We start from the raw sequence: 17472 nt of genomic DNA, 5'->3' as shown, positions 1-17472 counted from the left end.
GGCCTGCCCGCCCTCCGCTTCCTGCCTCATGATTGGCTGTCCGCGGCACGGCCCCGCCTCCCGCCCGTCGCGATTGGCGAGCGGCTGTTCAGCGGCGAGCGGCTGTTCAGCGGGGAGCGGCGCGGTGGGAGGGCGAGCGGCCAGCGGCGCTGCTATTGGCGGGAAGGCGGCGGCCTGCAGGTTAGGCTGAGCGGCCGGCGGAGAGCGGGGCGCGGGCGCTATTGTTGCAGGATCGCCGAGGAGAGGAGCCGGCGGGCACCGGGGCCGGGCGGCGCGGCGCGGGCCCAGTGGCAGCCATGAGCGGCGGCGTGTATGGGGGAGGTGAGTCCGGAGCCCCGTCGCCCTCCCTGCGCCCCCCCCCGTTCGCCCCGCGACCGTTGAGCTCGGCGCCGTCCCGTCAGGCGGCGCGTGCGAGCCTCCGCCGCGCGCTTCCCGCCTCCCCGCCGCTACCTCAGGCCCCGAGCGGGGGGGGCCGCGGCCCGGCCGTCCCGCAGCCCCCCTGGCCCCTCCGTTTCTCAGGCGCCGGGGGCCGGCATGCCTGAGGAGGAGGAGGAGGCGGCGGCGGGCCTTGTTTATGTCCTTCCCGGTGCCGTTCCCCTGAGGTGCTTCCCCCGGAGACCGGCCAAGCCTTGGGCTGGGTCAGCGCTGATCGGGTGCCGGCCGGCCCGGGGAGACCCCACGCTGCGGAACCCGGGGTGCGATTTCCTCGTTCTCCCGTTAGGGCTGAGGGGCCCGGGGGTTTCACTGCCGGCTGTGGCTTGCTGAGGGGTGTGCGGAGCAGCTCGGTGGGGATCAGGGTCCGCCAGGGTGAGGGCGCTTGGCGGTGCGGCAGCCTCCGCTGACAGTTTTCGGGCCTGCCTTTCTGATTCTGATCACCCCGGGAGGTCTGGGCTCACCTGGGTTTGCATGGCCGTTAACTCAGCGCTGTTTGACAGCTTTGTGTTGTCATCTGTTTAGACGCAACTACGTTTTTCATCTCCTGTTAAAATTCCCCTTATGCCAAGGGAAAGTATTGCAGTGTCCCATTTAAAGCCTGTCTGCAGGCTTCTAATGGCTCGCTGGTAACTGGAGTTCTCAGTAGAGAAGTTTCTCCTTGCCTGGAAAAAGATGCCTTGACTTGCTTTTCTTCTTGTGCAAGCAGAGCAGACAGTGGGCAGGGAAAAGTCATGGCTGTAGCAGACCGTCACAATAATTCACTACTTCTCTTTATTAACAATCTTTTCAGATGAAGTTGGGGCTCTTGTTTTTGACATTGGCTCGTACACAGTGAGAGCAGGCTATGCAGGCGAGGACTGTCCGAAGGTGAGAATCTGTGTGACTCAATGGAAATGCCACATGAATTTATGCCTTACGGCATGTTTGTTAGTTATGAAACTTCAGAATAATCTGGGCTTTGTTCTGACTGGATTGTAAAAGGAAAGCTCTGAATTTATGAGCAAAAGCCACCCAAAACATTGATAATTCTCATATACTTACCTTTTGCCTTACAGGTTGATTTTCCAACAGCCATTGGTGTGGTGCTAGAAAGGGACAATGGCAGCACTCTGATGGAGATAGATGGTGACAAAGGCAAACAAGGGGGCCCAACTTACTATATAGACACCAATGCCCTGAGAGTTCCAAGGGAAAATATGGAGGCCATTTCACCTTTGAAAAATGGAATGAGTATGGTGCTCTGTCTTTTTCTACCTGTTGTTAAAATAGCATTGTAGAATAGCCATAGCTTTCGTGTAAACAGATGCTGTATATGGCAACAGAAGCCATAAGAATGGATACCTGATTTACATACATAAGTATGCATAAAGTATAGTTGGTTTACAATGTTATGCACTTTCAGCATAATTCTTGAAATGTTATGATTGTGATGCTTGCAGAGGACGAGAATTCTGCAAAGCTGTTAAAGGAGGTGTACGTCTGCTGAGGACAGCTTTTGACTGAAAAGTTCTACACACAAAAAGAATTGGAAAACCTTTATGTGTTTATGAAATAAAACAAAACTTACAGAAGTAACTAATCTGCTTGCTTCAATGTGTTTACAGTTGAAGACTGGGATAGTTTCCAGGCAATTTTGGACCACACTTACAAGATGCACATTAAATCGGAAGCAAGTTTGCATCCTGTCCTTATGTCCGAAGCACCAGTGAGTAAAAGCAGCTTTGCATTTTTAAAAGTCTCAACTGTATCTTCTTGATGACTCTACAAACACTAGTCTTGGACAAGTCTGACACTGGCTTGTAGGTTACGAGTGTTAAAACTTAGCTACAGAAATAACAATTTTAAAATACTTTGCCAGGTTCTGTAAGGTAATTTGTTTAAGAAAAATATCTAAAAAATAAATCAGTTTGGAATAGTTAGCATGAGTTTTATTCGACACTATTTACTATGTGCTGCTGTTTTCACTTACCAAAAAGAAGTAAACATTTTAAAAAAACTCACTTTACTGCCTAGGATAAAAGCAAAAAGATGTTTGGATGTCTTTTTATGTATTATGTTATACTTTATAAAATGCCATTAAAAATCTGTTGCTTCATTCAGCCTTACAACTAATATTATATGGCAGCGAATAGTATTTATAATGGAGAAGTTTTAAGTTTTCTGTCTTCATTTCTGTAAATGGCCCTGTAAGGTAAGTGAAGTGGATGGACACAAATTTCTGGGAAAAAGTGTGGACAAGGTTTCTGTCACTTAATAATGCTCAGCATTTGAAGGGCAGATCTTAAAGTCAGAATACAAAAGATAGACATGCCATATAAAAGTTATGCCTATCTTTAATAAAATCTTATGCAAAGGATTTTCTTTTTCATTATTCCCTTGTGTTGAATTGTAGCTTGTGGAGTATGGACGAATTTGCAATGGTTATTTCATGTTTGACGGCTCAATGGGTGTCTGAATAGAGGCTTCCATTAACGTTCTCCTTACAGTACTAATCTTACATTAACATATTTGGCTTGGATAAAACCTCACTTTTTCAGTAATGTGTAGAATATTTGATATATATGGTGGTTTAGTCACAAGTACAGAGGATGGTAGGAAGATACCTTGGAAAGAGGAAAATCTGAATTTATTTTTTTTCCAGCTGGGTAAGTTATTTCGTGTATCTTTCCCCTTGTAAAATGGGCATGTTACTTGTTTTAGGGAGTTCTTTGAGAGACTGATATTGGAAGAGCTATAGAAGTGTAAAGAAATTTCTGTTATAATAGTAAAAGCATGTATTACTGCGGCCCTTGATTTTCAGAATTCACTCTGTATTTTGAAGTTGATACTTCCTTAATTTTGTGTGCTAGATAAGCATTAACGTATTGTGTAGAATTGGAATAAAATAGGTTCTAAAGACGTAAATTACTATAAATTTGTCTCTAGAATTTTAACGTGACTTGAATACATGACTATAATAATTCTAATTCTTTATTATGTTAGCATTCTTTTAGCATGCTCTAATGATCCTCAAGATAAATATATCTTCCTTTTGGTCACTTATGTGTGGTTTGTTTTGTTTCTTTTCTTCCAGTGGAATACTAGAGCGAAGCGTGAAAAACTGACTGAATTGATGTTTGAACACTACAACATCCCTGCTTTTTTCTTGTGTAAAACTGCTGTTCTAACAGCGTATCCTTTAGGATGTTTCACTGCTGCCAGGAAATTACAGTAAACTTATTCTAGGCAATTCCTAGTATAGCAGCATGTCTGACATCTTGTTTCAAATTAATTTTTCCATAAACATCTAAGGAGGAAGTAGACAAATTCCGTTTCTGAACTTTAAAGCATTAGAGCTCAGTTTTGAAGTTCTCCCAATATAACTGTTTTCCTTGGAGGCAATGTCTTTTTTTTTTTTTTTTTTGGTCTTTTTTAAATTTTTTTTTCTCCATTGTGTACCATGGGTAAGAATATTACAGACCTCAAATGCTGTTGTCCAGACTACTAAATACAGTAATTGGAGCTTGAAGTTCCCATAGCCTTAAGATGAATATTTGTAATTATTTTAAACTAATAACATGTTTTCAGCTTCAGCTTCTAAATGAGCTGGATGTACCTAGAGCTTGCTGTGTAGTATTGTCGTGAAGTCTCACCTTTGTGCGTCCAAAGCTCCAGTTAGTTTACAGATAGAAGTTAAATGCTGTTCTCTATGAGGTTGTGCACTTCATAGAAAGAAGATATACACTGGAAAACGGCAAATCCTTTTATAAAGCCAAGAGATAACACGTTGGGGCCCTCATTCCTAGTTATGCTCTAATTGTATGGCAACATCTTTCTAAAGTGAAAATTGCAATATTTTCCTTAATCATTTTGGCTAGTTTTGCTAATGGGAGATCTACAGGTCTCATTTTGGATAGCGGAGCAACACACACCACTGCTATTCCAGTGCATGATGGATATGTACTTCAGCAAGGTAAAAATTGAACACCATTGCAGTATCAAGGTCAAATTAGCTTTCTTTCTGCTTTTCAACAGATTTAAAAACAACAAAACTGTATCCCCTTAAATATGTAAAAAAATCTCTAATGTTCACTGACAAATAGTTTGTTGGGAGAGGTTATTTGTGATTTCAGTGCTGTATAGGTTGGTGAGGGTGGGTTTGGTTTTTGGTTCTTGCTCTGCTTTTTTTTTGTCTTTTTTCTTTTTTTTTGTCTTTTAGGTATTGTAAAATCACCACTTGCAGGAGACTTTATTACTATGCAGTGCCGGGAATTGTTTCAGGAAATGAACATAGAGATAATTCCTCCATACATGATTGCTTCAAAGGTGGGAAAGTAACTGTATTTAGTAAGTCTTTGCTTGGGGAGAGGGTTAAATGGTTAACTGATGGTCATATTTCCTACAATCTCAGGAAGCAGTTCGGGAGGGCTCGCCAGCAAATTGGAAGAGAAAAGAGAAGTTACCGCAAGTCACTCGGTCCTGGCACAACTACATGTGTAATGTAAGTAGGTCACTTCTCCCAGTCTCAAACTCCCCTAGGACTCCCATAAAGAGGTTTGGTTTGCGAGTATATCAGGTTTTCTTGAAGAAGTAGAAAAGCTGTAAAAAGTCAGTATCAATTCTATAAATTCTATCAAATTGAAGACTGAAATTCTTGTAACCGTATTATTCTTAACTCCATAGTGTGTCATTCAGGACTTCCAGGCTTCTGTCCTCCAAGTATCAGATTCAACCTATGATGAACAGTACGTCACTGTTTTCCTTCTTGTAAAATTAATTATCAGTTGTGCATGGGGTGCTTAGCCTGCTCATTGCTGTTGGCTGGTTTTATTACAGAATAAGTTTTTAGATAGAATCTGTTTATTTCTAGAAGTAGAAATACAGTGTACATCCAGGTGATAGTTTTTTATTTAATATTCCAAGATGCATGATCTCATAATAAGTATTATTGACAGTGTAAGTCATATCAGTCACAATATTCCAGTTAAAACCTTCGTTTATGATGCTACTTAGATAACTTAACATCCTGTTTACGTTGCGCTTTGATATGTCACTTTCTGACTAATGCTCTAGGGTAGCGGCGCAGATGCCAACAGTTCATTATGAGTTCCCCAACGGCTATAACTGTGACTTTGGTGCTGAGCGTCTAAAAATTCCTGAGGGATTGTTTGACCCTTCCAACGTAAAGGTGAAACAACTATGATATGGGGTAATTGGAAGGCTTTAAACTGCTAGATTATCACATGGCTTCCTTTTGTATGATGTTCTTAATTTCCTGATTTGTATGTGTGTATTTACACGGTGTGGTTCTCCTCGGGGTACGATTTGCCTGTGTTGTTCTAGGGTTGGGCTAGCAAAGGATGAAATGTAGTTCAAAATGGGTGGTGATGAGCTGAGTGGGAAAATAGGATTTTTTTTCTTTTTTCCTTCCCTAAAAAATGCTTAGCTCCCTGTCTAGTAATACTTGTAAGTTCAGTGCATTCAGGGCTTCTATACGCCTTGCTCTTTTGAAGCGATGATGTTTAGATTACTAATTTTAATTCTAGGGTTTATCTGGTAACACGATGCTGGGTGTGAGCCACGTTGTCACAACAAGCGTTGGAATGTGTGATATAGACATCAGGCCGGTAAGTGTTAGTCAGACGTATTATTTTAAGGCATAGATATTTCTGTGCTGATACAATTTTTTGCGGACCAGAACACTGTTGAAGAAGAAATGTGGATTTCCTAGGATAATGATAAACACATTAGAATAATTCTCTGAAATATTGTGTATTTGTATATAGGAATGTGTACAACTACAGTTTTGTTTTAAAAATCCTGATTTAGCATTTTGTTACTTTTACTCGGTGTTTTTACCTGTACTTAAATAGCTGATGTCCAGATTTTGTGGCTGGCACTGCATAATGTTCATGGGATTGGCTTCAGATGAGCCTTTTATGTTCATAACTTTGAGTGTTATCTTCAGATTTTTGAGCATGGCAGATACACTTTTTAAACATAACTAATCATATGGAACTTTTCTAGAGAGTAAAATGAAGAAAAGAGGTTTTAAAAACTCTGCTCTAACTTTCTTAGGTGTCAGTTTGAAAATATTTAAGTTTGTTATGGACTACATGGGGATTGTTCCAGAATCTTTCCTCTTCACTTGCCTGTCAGTCTGACTTAGTAGGCCAGGCCACGATTTGTGTTCACCAGCTGCAGCATCAGTGACATTCAAAACTGTTGCAGTGCTGTGAGGTTTTCCTTTGTGGCTGGAACATCCAGCTGTAAGGAAACCAACAGTTTGGATACAGGAGATACCTGTAGGCGTAGGGTTCTCTATAGCAGAACATATTCCGTGAAATCATTTAGAATCATTAATCACATAGCTTCTGTCTTCCTTGTATAGTTTAATATTAAGCTGTCTTTAAATATTTTTCAAGTGATCAAAAAATCAATTGGATTGGGAGAGGTAATATTGTTGCCATCAGGTGATGTATTCTTGCTGTTTATTATATGTACTTGTGTGCCATTCCTCTCTATTCTGTGAAACAGTTGTTTTCAGAATGATTTCAGAGTTAACATTGTAGGTTGCTTATTCTCTTTTTAGGGCCTCTATGGCAGCGTGATTGTAGCAGGAGGAAACACTCTAATACAGAGTTTCACAGACAGATTGAACAGAGAGCTGTCTCAGAAAACTCCACCGGTAAAACAACTCGTTAGATTACTGCGTTGAGTTACTTATCGTTTTGCTTATCTGCTGCATAAATGCGCAAGCATGTATCATAGTTTTGACTTTGTTGGGAACCCAAGAGCTGAAGAGGTTTCTGTGGGGTAAGAAATCTCCTCCTTCTCTAAAGAAAAGAAAGAAGTCTTGAAAAGTTTTTACATGAAATGAATTCCAGCAGATGCTTCCTGAATATTTTACTTCTCCATTCCTGCTTTCAGATTGTGATTCTAAGTTCTGTAATTGTCCCTAAGCAACAGTCACTATTTCCCTTGGTGGCCTCTCTTCTGAAGTGTTGCTGAGTAACTTGAGGCACAGTCAGTCATTCTGCCCGAGGTCTTCTCACTTTGTCATGGGAATTGGTCTTTGTAGATTCTACAGACAGTCCAGCCTACTCATAGATAAAACCTGGTGATTTAACATGCTTGTATTTTTTTTTAATTATTTGATGTCAAAGAAAGTATTAATACCTTACACCTGTGTTCTTGAGAGCACGCATAGCTTATGATATTTCTTGAATATTCATATTCAAGAAAAAAAGTTCCACTTGTAGCAACTGTGATATCGTGAATGAAAGGTAGCCACTCACTGCTTCTATAATAGCTGAAGAGGAACTCATTGAAATTCAAAGATGTTACTTCTACAGGGCACTTTGAAAAGTAAAGGAATGAATGGGTCCAAAAAGGGCTAGATAAATTAAGTTCAGCAATGTTAGACATTTTGGTCCCAGTGCACATTTTAAACGGCCCTGTGTTAGAGGTGAGCATGTATGCCGTGAGTGTTGTTGCTCTCTAGCTGCCCTGTTTCTAGCCTTAGGCGTTTGCTGCTGCTCCCTATTGGGAGACAAGATAAAAGCCACAGATGTTCTGTTCCACTATGGCTATTCTTGAATCCTAAGAACAGGGCAGATGAGCATTATTGCAAGTTTAATAAAATTGACCTTTTTCACCTGCATGTTGTTATACACACAGAATTCTTTGTGTTGTGCTGCTCTTGTCCCTAAAAGTCACCAGCCTATAATTTGTCTGATTGTTATTTCATTTTGCCTCCCTTTCTATTCAGAGCATGCGCCTGAAGTTGATCGCGAACAACACAACAGTGGAACGGAGGTTCAGCTCGTGGATTGGTGGTTCGATTTTGGCTTCTTTGGTTAGTAAACCTGTATCACTATGTGCTGAGCAGCACTGTCAGCCAAAAATCTAATTCCGCGTAAGTTTGAGTTGCATTGCAGAGTTTGTGCTACCATAGCAATCATAATCTTGGCTATCCTTGTGGTAAGGTGAGGAGAATCTATTTAGAAAATAAGACAACGTGAGCATTTCCAGTCAAAAAATGTTTTGCCACATTCTCCTATTTTTAATGGCAAGGTGCAGGCTTGAAATACAGTACCTAGAAATGACATGTATAGTGCACCATGGAAGTAGCAAACCAGTTTCTGCATCATATTCGTGAGCTTAATACTGCAATTTACTGAGTACCAAAATGGCTTGTGGGGATTAATTTAGCAGTATGGGAAAGGCAGACTGAAATCAGCTTTCAATACTGCTGCTTCCTGTCTTCAGTTTAATCGCTAGCAGTATAAAATTCAAAGGAAAAGACAGTTAAGCAGATCAAGTCTTCTATCATTTAGTGTGAACACTTGCCTGATTTTCCTCCTAGGAAAAGCTAATCATATTTCACTTAACCTTCATTTGTTTTCTGGTTTATTTTTGTGTCGGTTGTTTTTTTTTTGTAGGGTACTTTTCAACAGATGTGGATTTCTAAACAAGAATATGAAGAAGGAGGGAAACAGTGTGTAGAAAGAAAATGTCCTTAAACCTCTTACTGTGAAAACTGCGGCCTGCTCAGTGCTCCTTCTGTTTTATAGCTTTAGCATACTCAGGAATGGGAAGGACTCTTTTTGTAGAAATTTATATTGGATTTTTTGCATAATTCAAGTTCCATTTTAACAAGCCTTAGCAATTTTGAGAGACCTAATTGGTTACTATCATAGAAAAAGGATGTTTATGTCCTTTGTAAAGCAATAATTCATGTAACAAGCATTTTATAATTTTATATAAATATCTATTTTCTCTAGTATCTTTTCCTGGGAACAGCTTTACAGATTAGCTAATAGAGGCATAACCTTGCAAATGCCCATGCAAATTTATTAAAAATCTCTTGTCTACTTTCACATATTAGTCTTCCTTGCTGGTACTTTGGCCTTAAAATGCTCTTAAAAAAATAAAATTTGTTTTTTTTTATTTGAGCAACTTTGTGAGTACTTGCAGAGAAAGTTACTCTTCTAAATTGAAATTTTGTATTTGGTGATCTACTGTAGGCGACTCAGCTCAGCGTAACCTTTTACTCTGTAGTGGAAATGTTACATTCCATGTAGTGAAGTTATATTAAGCACTGGTTTGGTAATTTTCTATTATGGAGCAATTTCATTCCAGTAAACAATCAGTGCTTTCCACCTGATTTCTAAGAATGTATATAATGCCTTTGTCATGTAGGTGAGAAGCAAAACTTGTCTGAGCCAGGGAAGTGAAGGCAAAGAATTGTCTCTCCAAGATGAGGGCAATAGTCATAGAAGACCTCAGGATGTGGCTTGACATGTGGCAGGGAGCTGCAACCTCAAAGGGGCGGTCAGTAGCTGTTCATGGCTGGTTTAGCTCCCGCGGCTGACTCACGGCAGGGTCAGTAAGCACCTGTGTTTTGCAGGGGGAGTGTGCACTCAGGGTCAGGGCAAGCAGGATGATTTTTTTTGTTTTTTTTCCAGCAGGCACTGGCTGTCACGCTGCAGCTCTGTTGCTGTTAAGCTTACTCTAATTTACAGCTGTGTGATGGTCTGTACTGGGACACGGTGAAGTTTTGCTCCTTATCTTAAAAGCTGTGGAAAACCAAACAGCATTTAACTGATGTAAAAAAAAAAAAACAAAACATAAACAGTACTGCTACATTTTTAGTATCCTGAAAGATCTTGTGGGTAAATAATGATGAGGCCTGTAGCTGAAAACAGTTTCACGTTACCTCCAAACAATAAAGTAATTTGTCAAAACAACCTGCTTTTGTCTTATCGTGATAACCATTAGTTGCTCTTGAGACCAAGTTGCTTGCTCCAGATTTTCAAAGCTATTGACAAACCGTATTTCTCTCACAAAATGAGGCAAACTTAAACCAGCTACAACAGGCGCTATAAATCACCAGCTGTTGTTGTCATACTGGAAGAAAAAGACGTCAGTCTAGTTTGCATTCAAGTGGCATGGGGAACGTCAGCTGAACTGGTATCTTAGCACAGCGCAACTAGTAGTGCTTTACAAAGTTACCGTGGCATCGGAGGAGTACCAAGATTGACTGGGCAGCTTGTACCTACCCAGTGAAGATACCACATAAGCTTTTTTGTTTCTCTTAATGAATTGACTATGCACTTTAAGCTTTCTTCTGTGTCACATGCTGAAGTCTCATTATGCCTAATCAACTTCTGCCTTCTGTGTATCTTCTTAAAAATAATTACAGTACAACTGTAATATCTGTGAATGCTCTAGCTCGACATGGAGAGCAAAACACTTCCTGGGTTTTCTCACCACTGTGAGGAGTTTGTGTTTAAGAAGTGGGTGTTTTGTGCGATGCAGAGGAGTAACTGAAGTTCGAGATGATGGAGATGATAGGTATGTCTGTCTCCTACAGTTTCAGGTCCCCTGGAGTTTCCCCTGGTTTATCAGATCACAGCACATTTGCTTCCTGAAAGACTAGTATTTGACTTTTCTCTAAATTTCTACAATATTCTAAATTTCTATGCAACCTCATCTGAAGGTTAACAGCTTTCATGAAGTGGGTGTTGGTTACCATCTACTGAGTGCAGCAGCAGTACTCTTCTACTTTAGTTTCACAGAAGACTATTACCAGTCTTCCTACAAACATTTTGCATGCTGCAAAAAAGCATGGCACAAATTTTTAAATTTGTCATAGGTATCTAGAAATCTAGATGTAAAGACTGCTCTGTTAAAAATTCGCATGCTAAATATTTCATACTTTCTAACAAGCCAGACTTAAAGCGGGGAAGAAGTTCTTCGCAGCAGACTGAAGAGCGCATATTACCATGCTTTTATGTAGAAAGAACACGTAACTTGGGTGACGTACTGGTGACGCAGATGATCAGGGAACAAAGGCCAGTATGCAAGCTTCAGAGGCTTTCATGTTTCTGTCTGGTTTTAACGCATATTTGTTAAACTAAACCAGGTAAATATTATCCCTACACTGTATGCTTTCATCTGGCAGTTAATTGCTGCTTTTCATTGGTAATGACGTATGTCTCACTTTCATCATAGCTGATTAATACGTCATTTTTCAAATGTTTCTAGAAACAACTCGGGATTAATGTAAGTCATGCACCAAAGCTGCTTTTTAATTCCAGATCACAGGTTTAATTTAGGTCAAATGTGGGATTAATAAAAAAAAAAAATGTTGAGTCTCAGGAATGCTCAGTCAAGTTGTTCGCTGGTTTCAGAACTTGTTCCATGTTCCAGTCACAAAGACCCTCAACCAGTTGCTTGCAGCGCTCTTCCAGCACGTTACTGGCTCTGAGATTTTACAGCAAGGTGAGGGAACTTCCTTTCCAAGACCTTCTGCCTTGTCTTCTCAAGGTTTTGCCTTCTTGCCCTTCTACGTAAAGATTGTTCAAGTCTGAGTCTGAAATAAAGAAGTCAGTGTGGTTAATTTCTAGACAGCTTGTATCATCCTTAATTAGCTCAGCTCCCTAATCAGATAGAGGGCTCCCAGTTATTAACAACTTTAGTATTAATTCGGTTTCAATAAGCAAAAATGCCTGCAAAGCAAACTATTCTTCTGCTTTTCAATTCTGCAGAAATTCAGCCTCTGGGAGGATCTTAGGTAATCTGCATGTAAAATGACTTTTACAGGGCAACTTCATAGAGAACCAAATCCCTTAATAACTAAGATGGGAACAGCAAAAAGAAACAGAGCAAGCTGTAATTTTAAAAAGTCTTATTTTAAGTCTACTAGCTTTAAAAAAAACTCAAAATGCACCAAAAACCAAACCACAAAATAAGATTACTACTATTTTTTCCTTACAAAGTGGAGCAAGGAGCACTGAGGAACAGATAAGAAAATGATTTTCAATGTCAAAAAAATCTTTTTACCTGATGAAGTGATTCACATGAGGTAAGTAATAGAACCTCCTCTTTTTGTATTTTTTATTCAAGTACCATGGTATTGGCCATTCCTTGTAAGTGTACCTGTTAAAGAGATAAAAGTCATTTTAGAACGTATCCTTTTTGTCTTCATTCTTGGATTCTACCAGTTGCACTTGGTTGCAGTACAGTGATAAAGCGGTCTGGCCAGTAGATCACAGAATCTGTACACGGGTATTTACTTTCAGCTCTGTTACTGGCTTGGTTTGTAACTACGTTTTGTACGTAGCTCAGCGTCTTTCTGTAGAAAGTGGTCTTGCTTTAAAACCTGTAGATGTCCGAAGAGAGGACTATACATAGTGATTCTTTGCATTTGTATTTTAAAGTTACTCCTTCATAAGAAAACCTTCAAAAGCTGCTGTGAACAAACTGTGTGTGAAGACAGTATTGTTTCTACTACAATTTTCTTTTAAATGCCAATGTTTGAGTGTCATGTGAAGTGCAAATCTGCCTGAACATAAGCTCTTCCCTCTAAATATAGACTCTGTTGTTTCTGTTTGGGGTTTCTCTTGCATACGGGCTGCACAGATGGCTTGTGCACTTACCTACAGACTCCAGTGCATCCAGACTGTGTCAGACCTACCATTATGTGTATTGCAGAGCTTCTGCATGTGCTTAAAGGCCATTTCATGTCATCTGCCCCTTTCCGCCTGCTTTAACTGGAGACTGGACTTCCAAATGTATGGGCAAACCCTGCTTTGTGGACTGTGTCTCCAAGCAGAAGGAGGCGTACAGAAGCCTTACCCTGGAGATACCAGTCTAGTGGTTAGTGTGTTTAGTACTCTACTGATTTATATTCGATGGGTAAACAAACGGATAACAATGGAAAATTCACCATTATTATAACGTGTGACCTTCTGTTATCTACATTGTTACTGCAGAGCTGAATACTGTAATTAGTGCTTCAAATGCCAGTATGATGAACTACTGGTTAATGAAATAGCAGGTCCTGCCAGAGCCTTCAGCACCATCACCTGAAATTACAGATTATTGAAAGTATGTGGACAGTAAATAATTATAAAGGTAGAAGCTTCTAAGTAAGTTAAGTATTTGCCAAGACTAGTACGGAATTCCAAGGGATGTTTATGTGGTCTCATGCAATACTTGGGGCGGTTGTCCCCCAGTATGTGGCTCTTGCGTTGTAACTGGGGCAGTCCAAGATGGTTCAGCTTAAACAGTACTCCCTAGTTCATTCATGTGTTACAGAATCGCTACAGTAACAGACATCCTCAAGCACAGAAATAATATTAGTTACATGGAACCAATTTTGTTATAATTACTGGTTGAGTTTGCCACTGAATTATTAAGCAACAATTATAAGCATATTAAAAAAAACCCCAAAACTCAAGAAGCACCCAAATACTGACTAGAAAACATGTTTGTTTCTATAGAGTACATGCATCCTTTCTTGATTAGGTAAGCATTTTCTGGCAAAGAAAGATACCACAAGAAAAATTCACACATATGAAACAAAAATTCTCTTTTCCATACCAGTAGGTGCGTCCTAAGAAGTCATGTCTCCACTCGCCAGGTACTGGTTTTTCATGGCCAGTTTGTAAAAGCCTCAAAGCAATTTCTCTTTCTCTGACAACCAAGTCTATATTTTTCATAGATTTTTTTACCTGGAAATAGGAAATAGTTTCAGGATGGGCCAAAAAAACAATGCTGACGATTTAAAAGATCTCAAATGAAGTTCTAAGACAGAATTTAAAGGAAAAGCCAAGGTAAAACACACTAGGAGTTCCATCGTGACTAACCTCACAGTTGTGGACTGAGTGAAACAGCTTAAACTGGCCCAGTGTACTTGAACAGTAAAGAACAGGTGCTTAAAAACACTAACAAATGGAAGCAAGATGAAATAACTGACAGTGAATATTCATTAAGAGCTAGCTGGCTGACACATAAAGCCAGACCTGCTGCTGGAAGTACAGAAAGCTCGGAGGCAGGGGCGGGAAGGAAGCAGGAGCAGCAAGTAGAAGGTAGGCTGTAGGCATTTCTGTCAGACGGTTTGGGCGGGCTGGCTGTTACTCCGGTTTTCGTTCTGGAGTCGGGGCACAGCCTCAGTAACGCCTGCTGGCTGATTAGAAAGCTGCCCTCACCAAACTACGACACGTGAAGGTCTGTAGTCAGGTCTGTCTTGTGATATTACTGTAACACACGCTACGTATGGCAGCATGTTAAATGCTCTGGGAAGCAGCTAGAGCTAATTTTAATAAGCAGATTGCTACATTTTTGTTTCAGTGCAATCATAGTACTGAACTGCTGCTTGGCTTTTACTTTCCTTGGGGTTCAGCCAAAACCAAAGAGGCAATTAGCAAGATTTTGCTTCTGAAGTGTTTGGGCCACTTAACAAGTTCCCTCTCAAAACAAGTTCTGCTGTGACTCAGAGTTGCTGAATATGGACATGTAGGTGGGACTAAGCAGAAAATGCCATTCAGAATGGGCGTCACAACACACAGCTGAGAAACTGTATTATGATACATTAGAACAAGATACACTAGGACATCCATGAAAAAGTTTTATGTTGGATCCTCCCTAAGTCATGAAATGACAAGAGTAGGAGACCAAATAAATCCATGTCTGACACAAAAAGAGACTGTAATGCAGTTGCAGATGCATGTGATGGTAAATAGCAGTTAAATGATTAACCATACAAAGAAAGTCAGATGAACAAAGTAAAGGTCAGACCTTTCCCAAATTAATTTGGATAAAGAGAGGGATATCTGAGAATCTCTCATACGTCAAGCAGCTAATTGTTTAACTGGCCAGTGAAGGTGTAGATTTCCATCTAGGAAACGTAAGTGTAGAGATGGCAGACGATTTATAAATAAATGAAGTTTTCAATAGTAAAGATACTGAGGAAAGGATTTAATAAATTAGTGGCAGAATCACAATAATGCAAAAGGAAGTGATGACAAAAGTGAGGACAGCAAGGAACCAAAGGGCACAAGGCTGGAGAAGACAATGTCTGAGGCAAGAAGTTGGCAACGATTAAGTAGCTAAAAACAGTTTATGAAGGGTAAGAATACAGACAATGTTGAAGTTTTACCAGGAAGTTTCTGGGCTTGAAGATGGCAAAATATTTCTTAACGTTACGTAACAAGTGGAGAGGCCTTTCCCACTGTGTTGCTTGAGCACAGTGTTTGTGTTTATACTAAAATCAGGGAAATAGTTTTAAAAATGGTCTTTAACAAAGTTACACAAAGAAACACTTCACCTTCCAATTCAGCAATTTTACTTAGAGTTATGTTTTTAGCTAGTATGAAAAAGTTACCTTATCTAATCGTTCTGGACTTGGCATAGGCCTGAGTTGTCGCTTTGATTCTTGCTCTAAAGTTAAAAGCATGTTTTTTTCCTTCAGTAGGACATACCTGGATCAGAAAGCACAGTACTTCAAAAATAATTTCTAGACACGTTGGCAATTGCTCACTCACCACCCCACTGGACAGAGCACACTCGACCCCATACCCTGTACCCACCAGCTTCATACGAAGCAGTGAACAGATACCGACGAACTGGAGAGAGCCCAGCAGAGGCGGGCAGGGAGGGCTGTGCACAAGGCCTACAGGAGAGGTGCAGGCAGACAGGCTTACTTAGCCTGGATTAAAGAAGGCTAAGGAGGGCAGTGGTTAACACTAAGCAGTCTTCCTCTGCCTGACAAAGACAGAGCTAGACTCTTCTTACTTACCAAAGTTTGTGCAAGTCTTCGCTGCCCTTGCCCCTTAGCTGCTTTATATTCCATGCATCCCCTGTAAAAAGAGAAAAAAAAAAAAAACAACAAAAAAAACCCCAAACCAAAATCAATTTCATAGAACAAAGTTCTTTTATTCTGAAAAAAAAAAAAAAAAGTGCTGTATTAGCAGACTCAGCTGACTCAATAGAACAAGGTCCACTTTTTAAAAGAATATTACCTCTTGGAAAGCTATCCTTGGGGATATTCAGCTTTGCTTTGAATACACAAATACATTAAAAAGGCAATGACATGCGCCGTTTATTTGTGTTTGCAAAAGTCTGGGAACAGGGAAAGATGAAAGATGAATCTTTACATTAAAATATCTTCTTCTATGGTACTGTGTATTTCATCAAAGAACATCTCTTCTGCGATACATTCTCACTTAAGAGCAAGGCAGAGGATTTACGGCAGAATATTTTGCTGTGTAATAGCTATTTGCTTTCAGAAACATGAAATACACAGAAAAATTGAAATTAACAGGTGTAACATGAATGAGTATATTTATGTGCATATAAACACTAAGTTTTATGTAGCTATGAATACTTCCTATGGTGCAAAAGAACAGGTCAGATGCCCGCTGAGCACAAGTGGCTCACAGATCACTACCAGAAATGCTAAATACAACTCACCAGACTTCACTGTCTTTTCTCCCCAGTTTCTTGGATCATCAAAAAACTCCTCCAGGCCCTTCCGAGACGAAGTAGTGTGCAGAAACTTCAGCGGATGGAGGGGCTCAACTTTCACAGGGTTCTTGTGCAGTGGGTTCTGCGTCAGTCTGCGTAAAGATTAAAGGGGAGACTACGTATGATAGGGAAAATAACATTCAGCTAAATGAGAATTTATTTCTTTCTCAAAGGCACGAGTCCTACAGCCCGATGAACGCCACAGTCTGGGGGGAAAAGGCGCGGATTCGATCCTTCACAAAACCGCCACCTCGGTGCCGTTTTCTCCTCTGCCCCTCGGCTCACCGTTATCGCTGCTCTGCACTCGGTGATCAACAACGATTTGAAGCGAGAAGAACGAGTAAGCGCACGGCCCCGTCCCCCTGCGCTGACTTTAACGGGATGCCCAGAGCAGTCGGCACACACATGCCCCCCCCGCCCCGCTCCCGCGGCGCCCGACGAGCCCGGCTCCGCCGCGGCCCCCAGCCGAGGCCTCGGCCGCCGGGACAGCCCGGCCCCGCCGAGCCGGAGTGCGCAGGCCGCCAAGGGCGGCTCCCCAGGCTCGGCCTCCCGCGCCCCGGTGCCTACCCGGGGAGGCCAGCAGCCGCCGAGCCCAGCCGCGCTCCCGCTGGCCGCAGCGCGCCCGCCAGCCGCCGCCTCAGGGCAGCCATCGCCATGGCGGCCGCCATCACGCCCCGCCCGCCGGGCCCGGCGCCGGAAGGAGAGGGAAGGATCTGCCCTTTTCCAAGATGGCGGCGGCCT

The 17472-nt window shown here is 41.3% G+C and overlaps 2 protein-coding genes across 3 annotated transcripts; one reads left to right on the top strand and one right to left on the bottom strand.

Annotated features, from left to right (window-relative positions):
* Positions 1-143: 143 nt before the first annotated feature.
* ACTL6A (actin like 6A) lies at positions 144-10045 on the top strand. Of its 2 annotated transcripts, XM_075418283.1 has the most exons (14): positions 144-321; positions 1226-1302; positions 1491-1665; positions 2040-2140; positions 3509-3606; positions 4293-4387; positions 4634-4740; positions 4826-4915; positions 5098-5159; positions 5488-5602; positions 5961-6041; positions 7007-7102; positions 8186-8272; positions 8859-10045. In XM_075418283.1, the coding sequence occupies exons 1-14, from the start codon at positions 297-299 to the stop codon at positions 8937-8939; spliced, it is 1290 nt and encodes a 429-aa protein (XP_075274398.1). In that variant the 5' UTR covers positions 144-296; the 3' UTR covers positions 8940-10045. The 2 variants fall into 2 exon arrangements, with proteins under 2 accessions (XP_075274398.1, XP_075274399.1); XM_075418284.1 differs by lacking the exon at positions 1226-1302.
* A 1434-nt stretch (positions 10046-11479) lies between these two features.
* MRPL47 (mitochondrial ribosomal protein L47) lies at positions 11480-17415 on the bottom strand. Its single transcript, XM_075418281.1, has 7 exons — positions 17299-17415; positions 16678-16823; positions 16004-16064; positions 15590-15686; positions 13807-13937; positions 12265-12360; positions 11480-11794 (listed from the first exon to the last, which is right to left on the bottom strand). The coding sequence occupies exons 1-7, from the start codon at positions 17397-17399 to the stop codon at positions 11677-11679; spliced, it is 750 nt and encodes a 249-aa protein (XP_075274396.1). The 5' UTR covers positions 17400-17415; the 3' UTR covers positions 11480-11676.
* Positions 17416-17472: the final 57 nt, after the last annotated feature.

The sequence above is a fragment of the Opisthocomus hoazin genome, chromosome 4, assembly GCF_030867145.1.
Source record: "Opisthocomus hoazin isolate bOpiHoa1 chromosome 4, bOpiHoa1.hap1, whole genome shotgun sequence".
Classification (NCBI taxonomy): Eukaryota; Metazoa; Chordata; class Aves; order Opisthocomiformes; family Opisthocomidae; genus Opisthocomus; species Opisthocomus hoazin.
Note: the sequence above shows the minus strand (reverse complement) of the source record. Positions and strands in the feature narration are given on the sequence as shown.